The sequence below is a fragment of the Phyllostomus discolor genome, chromosome 1 (genome assembly GCF_004126475.2).
Source record: "Phyllostomus discolor isolate MPI-MPIP mPhyDis1 chromosome 1, mPhyDis1.pri.v3, whole genome shotgun sequence".
NCBI classification, from domain to species: domain Eukaryota; kingdom Metazoa; phylum Chordata; class Mammalia; order Chiroptera; family Phyllostomidae; genus Phyllostomus; species Phyllostomus discolor.
The window spans coordinates 174,800,572-174,815,038 of record NC_040903.2 but is presented as its reverse complement, the minus strand read 5'-3'; the positions used below and the strand labels follow the sequence as shown (position 1 = coordinate 174,815,038).

At 44.1% G+C, this 14,467-nt stretch overlaps 1 protein-coding gene across 1 annotated transcript in view; it reads left to right on the top strand.

The window, feature by feature from the left end:
* Positions 1-14,104, top strand: part of INTS14 (integrator complex subunit 14) — a 38,885-nt gene extending 24,781 nt beyond the window's left edge. Inside the window, 6 exon segments of the mRNA XM_028507733.2 lie at positions 368-501; positions 8,657-8,775; positions 10,857-10,895; positions 10,897-10,923; positions 13,229-13,331; positions 13,334-14,104. Coding sequence (XP_028363534.1) covers positions 368-501; positions 8,657-8,775; positions 10,857-10,895; positions 10,897-10,923; positions 13,229-13,331; positions 13,334-13,479 — 568 coding nt within the window. The 3' untranslated portion in view covers positions 13,480-14,104.
* The last annotated feature ends 363 nt before the right edge of the window (positions 14,105-14,467 follow it).

Here is a 14,467-nt window from a genome sequence, read left to right as displayed (position 1 = left end):
AGGTCTTCTCTGTGTTGGTGCTGCTGTGAATGACTCAGGAAGGCAGCTGGAAAGACCTACAAATCGCAGCCCTTACTCCTCACCACCCCCTGCAGCTACCTCCTCCTTTGTGGTTTTTTTCTCCTTTAAGATTGCTTTTGAGTGCCATGCCTACATAATTGAATAAAATACCTGTCCCAGAGGAATGGTAATATTAGGGGGCAACAGTATGCACTTTCAGGTTTAGGATTTGACTTTAGTAAAAGTAAAGCACCTAATTTCAGAGCTGAAACCCCTGTTGCTCAAGAGAAAAACACAGGTTAGACTTATTTAACATGATGGTCACAGGCTTGATATTCTTCTGATCTTCCATCTTCTCTCCGTCTAGTCCTGAGTGGCATGGAATGCTCTACTCCCAAGCTGACAGCAAGAAGAAATCAAACCTCATGATGTCTCTCTTTGAGCCTGGCCCAGAACCTCTCCCATGGCTAGGGAAAATGGCACAGCTGGGTCCTATTTCAGGTATAACCCAGATCAGATTTTTTTTATCTTGACTTTGTCTTCTCTCTGCTGTCCTGAGCTCTGACTGTGTAGTCAGAGAGCTGCGTGATCTCCCTTATGGGTGTGCTGTGGTCTCTGATGCTGGATGGAGAGCCCTAGAGAGTTTGATGTTTAAACTTGTAACTGTGTAGCTCAGGGGAGACCAGCATTTCGGTTGCTTTAAATATGTATAAATGCTCTAACTGCTTAATAGTGAAAAGCAACTCTCCATACACTTATTTTTTCTTAATGTAAATTTTCCTTAGTGTAATTTTCAACCCAGGTAATTCCCAGTTACTCCTAGACAATTTAACCCTCTTCCATCTTAAAGTGTTTGTTCTTGGCTTTCCTGACATTGATTTTCCGGTACTTCACCTTTTTTTGTTGGCAACTTTTCTTTTCCTCGTTGTCTTTTCTTCTTTCCTCATGACTCCCCCAAATCTGTAACTCCGGTCCTGTGAGGTTGCTCCCTGGAATTGCATATTGCATTTCCACTTCCCCGTTGGGCCTCGCCACTGGATATGCTGCCACAGTCCCATGCTCAGGATGTTAGTTATAGGAACCATTGTCTCACCCCTTGCCTTTTAACCTGTTCCTTCTGATTTTCCTACTCCTGATGGAGGCCTTTGTACTCCTAGGTACACAGGTTCCAACTGTAGAGTCATCGACTCATCTGGGTCCATTTCAGTTTCAGGAACATTTGTCTACCGCCTATTTTGTGCCAGGTCTAGGAGATACAAGAGTTAGCAGTAGTTGCTGTAGGTCTAGTGGAAAGTCGAATAATCAGCACAGACCAACACAAGGTCCGAGCTGGCCTGCAGGAGAGGGTGATCACCTCTGCCTGGAGGACTCAGGAAAATCTTCACAGAGGACAGGTACCCTAGTCGACTTTTAAAGGAAGACAGAGGAATTTGATGAGCCAATGAAGGACAAATGTGCACATGCAGAAAAGCAAGGAGCCCTGGAGCACATGGTATAAGGGTGGGGGTTGGAGGGCCAGCTCGTAGGTGTCAGGTTGGCGGTGGCTGGAGTGGGGGAGGCTTCTTCTGACATGTGAAGAGCCAAGACTTTGTTCTGTAGATACTGGGAAGCCACTGAAGGGGAGTGATAGTTCCTTCTGGCTATAACGAGAACAGTTGAGATACCAGTTTAGAGACTCTGTGTTCTAGGTGCTGGTGTCCCCCTGGTGTGGTGCAGTATGACTGAGCTCCAAGTGAGTGGTAATAAGTTTGCATTTAGAAAGATAGCTGTGGGTTGTGGGCTTGAAAAGGGAAAGGCACCCTGCAGTCTGAAGGTGACTCTGCCGGTGTCGCCTGGAGATGTGAAGGTGAGAGCCAGAATAAGGGACAGTGACAGAGAGGACGGGATCCATGCGAAACATGTTTACGAGGTAGAATAAAGGGAAGAGAAGAACTGAGAATGATCCCAGGTGTCTGACCTGGGCTGCAGGGTAGAAGGTGGTGCTGTTAATGAAAACAAAACAGAGGAGGAAGGGTAGATTTGGAAGAGCATCTTTTGTGCATGCTGAGTTTATACCTATGAGATTTAGGGGGAGGTGCCTGGAGACAATTCCTACGTGAGTCTGCAGTTCAGGAGAGAGGGCAGAATTGGAAATATAATTTTTCATTATAAGCCTATTGCTGATAGTTAAAATGGTGAGAATGAAGGAGATTACTTAAGGAAATTTGAGTTTCTGTGTACAAAAATGTGTACATGGAAAACCTGTGTAAAAATTCTGTTTCCTGGACCCCACCTACAGAGATTCTGATTCAGTAGGGCTGGATTCAGGCCCAGGAACTTGAAGTTTTACCGTTGCCTGCATGATTATAATCCAGGTGATCCATACCACACTTTAAGAGCCCTAGCTAGGGAGAGCCCTAGCTTTCCCTAGGAAATTACACAGATTAAGAAAAGAAAAGAAAGACAAGGACCAAACCCCTAGGAAGGACCAACTACTGGGGACGATGCAAAGGGCGCTAGTAAAGGAGATTGAGAAGCAATAGGCAGATATGAAAGAGGAAAAGTGTCAACAGAAGAGACGTCGCAGAAGCCAAGAGCATAAAGAGATTCAAGAAGAAAGTACAGTGTCTCATACACAAGCGCATGTGTGCCAGTTAAGGTCTGAGGATGCCTTTTGCTTTGAAGCCCAGAGAAGATTCTGACTGAATATAAGCCTTAGAAGCTAGGCCAAGGTTCAGCAAACTTGCTCAGAAAAAGGACGAGATAGTAAATATTTAGGCTTTGCAGACCACACGGCCTCTGTCATAACTACTGAACTCTGCCATCATAGCACAATATGTAAATAAATGATAGTGACTGTTACAAAAACTTTTATTTATGGACATCAAAACTTGAATTCATATAATTTTCATGTATATTTCATGAAATATACACGAAATATCAAAATATCTTTTGATATTTTTCCCAATCATTTAAAAATACAAAAACCATTCTTTAAGCCAAAAATGGGCAATAGGCCATAGTTTGCCCACTGGTAAGCCAGGATCCAGGGGCTGGGGTTTTCATGGTCCCACCGGGACAAGAGACATGACTTTGGTTCCAAACAAGACAAAGAACTGACATCTGTGAGGAAAGCGGAGAATGTAGAAAGTCTACCCCCTCCATGAGAAGATGACAAAAATTCTGCCCATTTTTTTCTACCGACTTTTCTAGGAATGAAGAAATGTAAGCATCTCCTATGAGAAACTGAAGCCCAAGTCCTGCACCATGCGGACTGACACTGCTCGCTCTGGAGTGGGCGCCTCTAAAACCATTGCTTCAGAACACAAACCTGGTTCTGAAGCCGAGACACCCTCAGGGCCTCCTCCAGAAGCTGATGCGGTGGCTCTGTGGGAACACCTCACAGCCCAGGGCAAAGGACTTCTCCGGAAAAAACAAATCCCCCCTGAAGATGGGTTCATGATCTAAAAAAGTTTCCAAATCATGGGAGGGTTTTAGCTCCTTTGTAGGAACACCAACAGAAGGATGAGTGCCTTGAGAACTTAATCAGAAAGAGACTGTGGAATGAGTGTTTTAAAGATTGAAGAGTCAGGAAGGGCTAGGAACCAAAAGGAAAGAAGAGGACACCATGCACCCAGAGTCATTTGATCTTGGCAGTTAGGAGATTATTGGTGGCTTCATAAAAGTAGCTTCTGCAGATGGTTGTCCAGGACATAGGCTGAGGAATGAATTAAGTAGGAGGAAATGAAGAGGACGGTTTGACCACCAGGAGGAAAGAAATAAGGCAGTAATTGAAGGAGAACAGGATGGCAGAGGAAGTAGGTGTGCATGTGTGTGAGGATGGAAGGGTTCCTCACCTCCTTCCTCTGGTCTCTGTGTGGCATTCTCACGTTCACTGTCCATTTTCACGCTCACTGCTCTTGCCTTGTTACAGCCTTCCTTACCTTTCACTTAGATCAGAGGTCAGCTGAGCCTGGCCTGCAGGTCAGAGTGGCCCCCTGTCTGTCGTGTAGATAAAGTGTTATTACACAGGCTCACTCATTCCTTTTCACGTGGTCTGTGGCCGCTCTCCGGCTCCAGTGGAAAGGTGAATAGTTATAATGATGCCACATCACCCACAAAGCCTAAAATACTTACAGTCGGGCCCTTTACAGAAGAAGTTTGGCCACCCCTGACCTAGACTGTTGTGATAGTTTTCACCACAGATGCCAGTCCGTAATCGAAGTTAGAAGCATTCAAATTTCTTTCTGAGCTGGCTTCCAACCACTAGTGCTTGACTTGTTGTAGGCACTCTTCATTAAGATTGAACTGCTGTTTGTTCTGTCTTATATTTATATTTTTCTTCCCCTCCCTCTAGGTCTGTTTTTCTTTTCAATGAAGGTAATAGCTCACTTTTTCTATTGTTGTTCAATTCCAGTTGTCTCCATATTTTCCCCATTACTCTCGTCTGCCCTGCCCACCCTCTTCCACATTCAGTTCCCCCCAAGTGATTTTTTAATTTAAAAAGTTTATTAAAGGTGTTACCTTGAGTTTTACCTCAAGCTTTCCCCTTTTTTTGGTTTCTGATCAACCTCAGAGCAGTAGCAATCACTAGGTTCAGTATAGTTCCGTACGCTAGCCCAGATGTCATGCATTCAAATGTGTTATTTTGCAGTTACTGATTTTTAAAGAGTGTGGATCTGCTATCTTATTAAGGATGCTATTGTCAAGTTCCTTCTTGAAAAATATACCAGAATTTTTGGTTAAAAAAAAACTTATTTTATGTTTTTCATGTCTTTTTATATAGATATCCTTTGCAGCTTATCTGCAAAGAAGACGAATTTTACAAAGTGATGGAAAGAGATGGTAGCTTAGAAAATAGTACTTCTGTCTAAAGTCATTTTACCTCAAGTGCCTAATTTAAAAATTAGATATCTCATTTGCTTTAGCAAGTGTACTTTTTTAAACAAGTTTCTGAGTCTTTTTTTCCTCAGAGCAATCTGTTAAAAAGTTCTGCTTCCAGTGTTTCAAATACGTTATAATCAGTTCATTTGGGTAAGAAAAACTAATTTCTCTAGCATACATGTTAGTATTTGCCTAGAGCTGGAAAATATTTCAGGGAAAGGGTCCGTTTTGACCTTGAGCAGCACCCAAAGCCCCCGTCACTGAGTCGGGTGTCAGGCTGCTGTAGAGGTGCTGGGTCCCCACCCGCGGTCTCGGGGAGCACAGTTGTCATCTTATGGCAGCTTTCAGAGAGTCTCGCTCTCAGAATTCTCCTTTACTCTGTCTCTCCATACGTACCTACGCTTACTGGAGTGCGCACACGCACTTCCAGGTGATCGTAATCTGAGTCTGCTGTCAGAGCTTCTTACTGAGCGGAGGTTGTGCTGGGCACACTGGAGTGAGTCGCCTCCCTGAACCTCACGGTAGTCGTACAAGACCAGGGTTGTCCTTACAGTGACAAGTAATGACTGATAAAAAAAAAAAACCCTGCCTGAGAGGGCTATTGAGAGACTTTATTGAGGGAATAAGTATAACGTGCCTGACACTGGAAACGCATCATAATGGTAGAACCCGCTGTTTCTGTTCATCAAAGCAAAGCGTGCAACACTGCTGTTTTCACCTGTCCCTCGGAATCCTGACTCTGTTCCTGGAGACAGCCGCTTTCAGCTTTTGTTTCTTTTGTATTTACTTACATTTCTAAGTAACTGTACAGCTGTTTCTTGACTTTTCATTTCAAATGCCGTTTTTAACTTAAGGATTACTACTTAGCTTTCTTACTACCATTTTTACCCACCAACCACCAAAAAAGCACATTTTTTCCTTCTATCCTCTCAGTGTGGTTGTAGCACTCTTTTTGGTTAAATCAGTACTGTCCTTGTAAGATAATGTAAATGTTATTTACAACCAAGCCATGTGGTATACCAGTTACATTTCTTTTGTTTTGCAACTCTTTGTCCCCTGTTCCAGGGTTACTTTTTAAAATTAGTTTCTTTCTTTCTTTCTAATAGGAAAGATAAATGTATTCTAACCTCAATTAGAAAGAAGGCCGTATTGGGAAGACACTGAGGTTCCTCCAAGACTTTTAGGAAAGAGCTGGGCGGCCAGGCTGGCGGAGCCCGCAGCAGACAAGTGTGGCCCTCCTCTCGGGCTGCCTCCCTACCTCCTCTGCTCTCTCTTCTTTTTTCTTTGCTGTTTTCTGTGTACCTATCACTAATTTCCACCTAACTAAGATACATTCTTCAGGGATTTTGTCAGGTTTTTTTTTTTCCTTAAAGTCACCTTTCTTCCTCTTGTCTCATAAAACGGACTGGTTGTTCTGTCAGCCCGTTGCCTAGTTGTCATTCTGTGTCTTCCCTTCACATCTGTCCTGTGGCTCTCCTGATTCATGAATCGTCCTGAGAAAAGGGTACCTGGGAAGTGACTGTTCGAAATCTCGAGTATTTGGAAATGTCTATGTTTCATCCCTGACACATGATTGACAGTTTGGTCCGATACGGAGTTCTAGGTTGGGAATCGTTCTTCCCCGGAGCATGGAAGTGTCGCTCTGTTGTCTTTTCTGGCTTCCGGTGCTGCTCCTGGGAGGCAGTGTCATGCTGACTCCTGGGCGTTGGCCTGACCTGTATTTCCTCTGTGCTCCTTGGGGCTCTTCTTTGTGTCCCCGCTGTTCTGGACTATGAGCATGATGTACCTACCTGTCCATCTCTTCGTCCACTGCGATGGGCACTCAGGGGGCCCTCCCATCTGGCAATTCGTGCTCTTCAGTCTTGGGGTATGAATTGTGCCTTCCAATTTCCCCTCTCTGTACTCTCTCCTCTTCCTTTCCAGAACATATATTTATGATTTGTGTTTGTGTGTATGTGTGAATTTTATCTACTCCTCCCCCTTTTTCTATTGTTTTCTTTTTATTCTACCTTCTGGGAAGTATTTTCAACTTTTATCTTACAACTGTTTATTTTTAAATTTCTGTTATATTTTGTATTTCTAAGAGTCTCCTGGTTTGTTTTTGTTTTTTTTCATAAATGCAGTATTTTCTGTCTGCTAAGCCAGTTTCCACACGTAGGTTCTAAACATTCAGAGACAGTACACGATGGGCAGTGATTAGATGTTGGAATGTTTGGTACCAGTACCGAGTGCTGTACAATAGAAGGGTTTAGACAAATCACTGCCTGCCAGAAAAACCTGGGACAAACTTCATGTTGAAGGCAGAATAGGATCTGCCTGGAACGTAAGTAAATTTGGGTGGGTGAGGAGCAGCCGTGCTATGTGGTAGAGAAAGTGTTGGCACTGACACCAGGCCCAGCTGAGTCACTGTGAAAACCTGGGAGGTCCAACCTCTCTGAGCCTCAGTTTCCTCCTCTTTAATGGGACTAACAATACCTACCCTCCACCACTGCTGTAAAGAGAGAAGTTGTGTATGTATAGCGTATGGTATCTAGTTAGGATTTAATAAACATTTTTATAAGATTCAGAAAAATATCTTTTCTAGCCACACTTATTGGCATAGCACCTGCTACATAGTGGGGTCTTACTGCAGATAATAAAGGAGTACAAGAGCGAGGGAATAAATGGATGAGGGAGGACAGCATCCAAAAGGGGAGATAACAGAAACAGTGGCCAGGATGCTGGAAGTGAGCATGTTGCGTGGGAATGGACTGCTGGAGTCTGGCCTGACTCGAAAGGTTTATACAGAGAAGGTGTTCATGGGACCATCTCTGGAAAACTGGGTCGGTACTCTTTGGAGGGGTCGGAGGGAGGACTGACAGCGGTAGTTTGGGGCCAGTGTGAAGTGTTTAAATCAGTGACCAAATCGGGGTTAGAAAGCTTCCTACTCAGTTAGAGAAACTGGGCTAATTCCAGTTTGCAATGTGAACATTTGGGCAAGGATGCAGCCCCTGGGTGGTTGGGAAATGATTCCTGCTCTGTCTACCCCAGAAGGAGGTAATAATGATGAAGTACAACAGTAGATGTAAATATGCTTTGTAAATTTGTGGCAGAGTGTCACTGGCTCAGGAAGCAGGCAGGAAAACAGGAACCCTCGTTTATCCACATGACTAATACGGCTTTCATTCCTTGAAAACGATAAACCAATAAGCCATAATACGGTGGGGTATGTTTCACCAACAAGTATTTCTTCCCTTGTCCTTTTTCTTAATTTGGCTACATATAATTTTCCTTTTAAATTATTTCAATACCTGTGCCTATGCTGTCAATCCAGTTGCCACCTGAGGCTATTTAATTAAAATAAACAAAATTTAAAATTCAGTACCCCACACTAGCTACACAGAAGTGTTCAGTGGCCACGTGGGCTAGTGGCTGCTGCTCTGTCGTCTCAGAAAGTTCTGTAGGAGAGAGCCAGACTAAACTTACAGAATTTCAGTATGCATGTTTATTTTTTTAACAGTGTATTAGTTTTAACTTTTCTCACTTTTAATTTATAAAGCAAATAACTGAAGCTTGTTTCTTTAAAAACATGAACCTGTTTTTCACTTACATGAGCCTTAGTTGATTGTTTGATCTCTTCCATCTGTGGCTTTTTATTGAGAACAAGTCCCCCAACCTAACCTAATGGATTTTCTTAATTAGAGAAGTAACAGGATATAGAAGATTGAATGACTGAAAGAGCTTCTAGCCTAATTGGAAATGTAATTGATTGTGTTTGCCAGATGTCATTTCAAGAATGTCTTTTTCTTTTAAGATGCTAAAGAAAATCCTTATGGTGAGGATGACAATAAGAGCCCATTCCCCCTGCAGCCCAAAAACAAACGCAGTTACGCCCAGAATGTAACTGTCTGGATCAAACCCAGTGGCCTGCAGGTAATGTCGCCGTCACATCGCTTTCCCCCGGGGACAGGAGGGGGGATTCTGGCAGGCCAGCAGACATTTGATTTGATTTTCCTTTTCTTTGATACTTAGTAATTCATTACTTCTAATGTTTGTCATTATTTCCAAAAAGGATTTGAGGTAGCCTACAGTAAAAAAACATATACAGCCAAAATCATTTTTTACAAAATTTAGAGCAATACAAAACCTAGAAGAAGAGGAGAGACAATTGTGCCAGGAAGCCAAGGCAAAATGATGATTGTATTTGAGCAATTTGGCTCTGAGCTTTCTTACCAAGGTCAGAAAAGAAACACGGAGGATTTTCTGTCGTGTAGGGTTATGTGTCTGATAGAGGAAGCAGGCCAGTTCTTCCAGGGAGACCCGTTTTCCTGGCGTGGACTTTTGAGGCATTGACTGATGTAACGGGTGTCATCCTCTAAATCAATTTGAGAAAGATGTAAAAACCTTCATGTGGTTATTCCACCCCCGCAGTAGAGCCCCAACCATAGCTTTTACACTGCAATTCCACAAAAACACTTTCCTGGGAAGCTAAGCGTGTACTATGACCAAGGCATGGTACTTCACACAGGGCACTCGGTGACATCTGTTCTTCCTATTTTTAAATCACTTTTGAGCCTTGTTTCTCTTTTGAGTACCTGTTTTTCCTTTGTTCCTAAGATGAGTTCAGCCTCAGGCAAAGGAGGTGGCATCGGGCCATCTGACCACAGAAGTGGCTCCCGTTGGTGGCATGGTCTCTCCTGGCCCCCTTGTCATGGGGACGGGGTCTCTCTCTCTGTCGGAAAATTGGGTTCTGTCCCTTCTCTGCCATCCCTGACCCCACCATTTCCCTATTGGAAGGATGGCTGGATTTTTCTTTTTCTTATTTGGGTTTTTCTAAAATTATTTTAAAATTTGTATTTTAGTCTGGGTGTATTTTTTTATTGTGGTAAAATACACATAACACCATTTCAAACCACTTTAAAATATGCAATTCAGTGGCATTTAGTATAATCATGTTAAAAACCATCACTGCTGTCTAGTTCCAGAACATCTTATCACCAAAAGGAAACCCTGTACCCATTAAGCAAGTCACTTTTTTTTCCCATCATCCTTCAGTCCTTGGCAACCACTAATCTGCTTTCTGTCTGTGTGGATTGCCTATTCTGGATATTTTCTATAAATGCGTCGTAGAATGTGTGGCCTTTTTGTTGGGCCCCCACTGGGCATAATGCTTTCAGTGCTCATCCACGCGGCAGCCTGTGTCCATGCGTCACTTGCCGCCACGGCTGAGAGAGACTCTGTTTTCTGACGATGCCACGCTGTGTTCACCCCATCGCTCGGGTGATGAGCGTTTGGATTGTTCCTGCATCCTTGCTGTTCTGAATGATGCGGCTGTGAACATTCATCAGATTAATTTTTCTTTGTTGCTGTGATATTGTAACTAAGGAATCATGGCCAATCCCCAGCCAGGGTACATTCCTGGGTTGCAGGCCAGAACCCCCAGCAACCGCACATTGATGTTTCTCTCTCTCTCTCTCTCCCCCTCCCTCCCTTCCCTCTCTAAAGATAAATAAATAAAATTAAAAAAAAAAAAGAAATCATGGCCAAATCCAGGGACATAAAGATTTGCCCCTATGTTTATTCTAAGAATTTTAGAGTTTTAGCTCTGACAAATTTTAATTTACTTTTCTATATATGACATGAAGTAAGGGTCCTACTTCATTCTTTTATACATGTGGCTCTTCAGTACCATTTGTTGAAGAAACTGTTCTTACCCCCATTGAATGGTCTTGGCACCTCGTTAAAAAGCAGCTAGGTATATGTACATGATTGTGGGTGTGTTTTTGTGAGACAAGTTCATTTCTGTCACCAAGGGATTTAGGATCAAGCACTTGGAAGGAGGGAGGTGCTGTACTGACGCTGAGCAGAACAGTGGCGCTAACTCAGGAGGATCCTCATTTTGACACCGTCGCTCTGTTCCTGTTTCCATTGCTGTAAATGTTTCGAGCCATCCTTTTGTATTCCTTCCCCTTTACCATAGAATTCTAATGTGGAACTATTTTTACCCTTGATAGACAGATGTACAGAAGATTTTAAGAAATGCAAGGAAGCTACCCTGAAAAAACACAGACATTCTATAAGGTGAGACCATTAGAATTGTAGTGGGAGAGGGCGGGCCCTGAGAAGTTTGCCAAAAATATAAATGGTTCACCATCGCCCGTGTGGAGTAGCAGAGGTGGACATGGACAGGGATTAGAAGTGCATGGCCTCCACCTCAGTGTTTTCATCAGTAAGTCAGTATGAGCGATAGGTCCATTTTTGCTCTAAAACCCAAGAATTAAACAGCCTGGTTTTGTGCTGAAGGGCCCCTCAGTGTTGGTGCAGCTGTGACAGGCTAAGGGAAGGGGCGAAAGGGCCTTCACCCTCATAGGCCTTAGCCCTTCTCACCATCCCACATGGGCATCCGTCCAGCCTGACCTCGGGCCACCGTTGTATGTGGCTCCTGGGACGGTGATTGCCCAGAACATTCTCACTGTACCAGAAAAGCTGCTTCCAGAATGACTTCTCAAATTGCACATTTATGAATTGCAAACAGATGGCCCTCAGGAACCCTGCCTAGCCAACCCAGCACCACGGTGGAGGGAACCAAGTGACAAGGGCTGAGGTGGAGTGTGGGGCACTTAAGCTCACCATTTCTCGAGTCCTTCTGGTGTTTGGGTGAGACCAAATTACGTAAGTGGCATTGTGAGGTGTGCTGTGCTGTCGGTTTCGTCCTAGCTTGCTAATCTGAAAAGGTGGGTACATGGCCTGCCCCAGGCTAGCATTTCTCCCAGAGAACATACATGCTACTTTGGCTGGATGTTATTTCATTGCCTTATATCACTGCTGTGTTCAAACGTAATTATGTAGTGGGCTGGTGAAACCAGGCAAGAACGACCTTAGTCAGAGTTCAAACAGACGATCAGCCCCAGGCCTTCTGACTGACACCTGTAACTCACACAGGCCTTGGCCACTCTGTGGCTGTGGTCCTCCTCCCTGCAGAGCTTTCTCCTCACACTCATCAGCCATCTAGTCAAGCTGACACACTTGTACATTGGCCTTTTGAACTTTCACATGTTGACAAGTGGTCAGGAAGCCCATTTCCTATTCTGGTTTTAATGTAATCTCACATATCAAAGCTGGAAAGGGCCTCTGCCAGGCGACTGCATAAGCCCCAGCAGTGGGCAGGGAGCAGGTTTCCTCCTTTTTGTAAATGAAGCCACTGAGACCCAGAGAGGCTACACACTTGCCCAGATCATGCTGCTACGGGGTTGATGGGGCACTTCCTACTTCTCTGCTCCAGTTCACCACCCTACCTTTCTTTTTGTGGCGGGGTTTCAGGTCAGACTTCCTGACCCCTCCAGAGTCTCTTTCAAACATGCTCACTGGCATCCAGCCTGAGAGGCACCTGAGGTTTAAGAGCCCTCTGAGATTGGGGATGAGCCTTTCCGTAGCCAAGTACAGAGGAAAAGTTACCTTCCTTAGTTAGGAGTAAAATGAAGTGATGTATGCAAAGTGCCTCACTGCGTTTGGCCGACATGCTCCTTCCCTGCAGTGGTGATGACCTGTGCTTTGGTCAACTGTGTTTCTTACCCAACTTCCTCCTCGCCTGGGGAGGAACCGCTTCTCAGACACGTCCTCATGCCCTCGTCACAGGCATCTCTATACAAGCCTTTGTGCTTATAGAAAACATTCACTTAAGTTCGGGGTCAAGGAAAACTTATTCTGAGCTGAGCACTTGAGAAGTATGTGACAATTCCAGGTATGGAGTGCCTGGTCAAGTGGCTGGACTAGCTGATCAGGTAGACAGAGTCCCCTGGCAGTTGGTCAGGAAGTCAACAAGATGTAGAAGACAAATGGAAATAGAGATCAACCAAGAAGTGAGAATCACAAATTCTCACAGAAATGAGAATTTAAATGGGGTTTTAAGCAAGAATTTAATAGTTAATCTACCAAAGTGAGCTTACCTATTCTTTCTGCCAAATTATATACATTATCCACCAAAAATTAGTTCATCATAGTTGAGGTATATGTCTGCCATTTGCAGAGAAGTTGGTTGTATTTTCTTAAAAAAGCATTTCACATTAATAGTCGCAACAAAATCTACTTATCCGTATACCTTTGAATTAAAACCTCATTTAGCCCTGGCTTGCATAGCTTCAGTGGATTGAGCGTGGGCTGTGAACCAAAGCATCGCAGGTTCAATTCCCAGTCAGGGCACATTCCTTGGTTGCAGGCCATGGCCCCCAGCAATCGCACATTGATGTTCTCTCTCTCTCTTTCTCCCTCCCTTCCCTCTAAAAATAAATAAATAAAATCTTTTTTAAAAACCCCATTTATTGTAAAAAAAAAAGTATGTGACAAGGAAAATGCATTTAGGAACATTGTTTTGTTGCCATGGTTGCAGGAGCTGAACCGTTTACGAAAGGCTGCCCTGGCCTTCGGTTTCCTGGACCTGCTCAAGGGCGTGGCGGACATGCTGGAAAGGGAGTGCACGCTGCTGCCCGACACGCCCACCCTGATGCCGCCTTCCAGCTGACCCACGCTGCCCAGCAGCTCAAGCTGGCCAGCACCGGCACCTCTGAGTATGCCGGCTATGACCACAACATCACGCCTTTGCAGACAGACTTCTCTGGGAGCAGCGCTGAAAGAATGTGAAGCTGACTTTGGAGCCTTCCTTCTTTTTCATTCAACTGAATATGCGTAAGGGTAAACACTTTTTCAGAGTGTTCCCCTCTGCAGTGACCACCCAGAGAGCTCCCAGCAGCTGCCTCAGAAGCCCCACTTGCTGGCTTGAATGAGTGCTACCGTCTCAGAAGGGCTCTGAAGGGTGGTTGGCTGCTTGGGCTTTAACTTTCTAAGGCTTAGAGTCTTCCAGCCCAAAAGACACCTGTGGCTGCCACGACGGGTACGTTACTGAGAAGCTTGAAGCTTTGGTGGGCACAGGGCTGTCCCTGTTCCTCAGGAAACCTGACCTGCAAGGGTCCTCTGGCTTTCTGAAGGGCATATTGTCTTCGCTCGATCGTAAGGACAGTTTCAAGCTTCTGGCCTTGGACTGACCAACACAGGCTGTCTGGGACTTTCTAAGTACAAGCCCTACACCACTAAGTTTCAGAACTTTTCTTAGAACTTGGGCAAAACTTGGTGGTGACCCTTAGGTGCCTTTGGTATGTCTTGAGATACATACTTTTAAATAACAACCATAAATGTATAAAATTAGTCCCGTTTCTTCAATTTTTAAAATAAAAAATTTGATTTTCTATAAAATGGTTTCACTGGGAAACTAATGTCTTTGCCTTTTGTTCTGTCCTATCTGATATAAATCCTGCTTCCTATGTGAAACAGATTCATAAATCATGAGTGTTCCTTGGGTTTCATATTGACTTCCCTGGGGTTTTTTTTGGTTTTAAATGTATTTTATTGATTATGCTATTACAGTTTTCCCATTCCCCCCTTTATTCCCTTCTGCCCTGTAATCCCCATCCCACCTGCATTCTGCCCCCTTAGTTCATGTCCATGAGTCGTACATATAAGTTCTTTGGCTTCTATGTTCCCATACTATTTTTAATTTCCCTGTCTATTTTGTACCTGCCATCTATGCTACTTATTCCTGTACATTTTACCCCATCCCCTTTCCCCTTCCCCT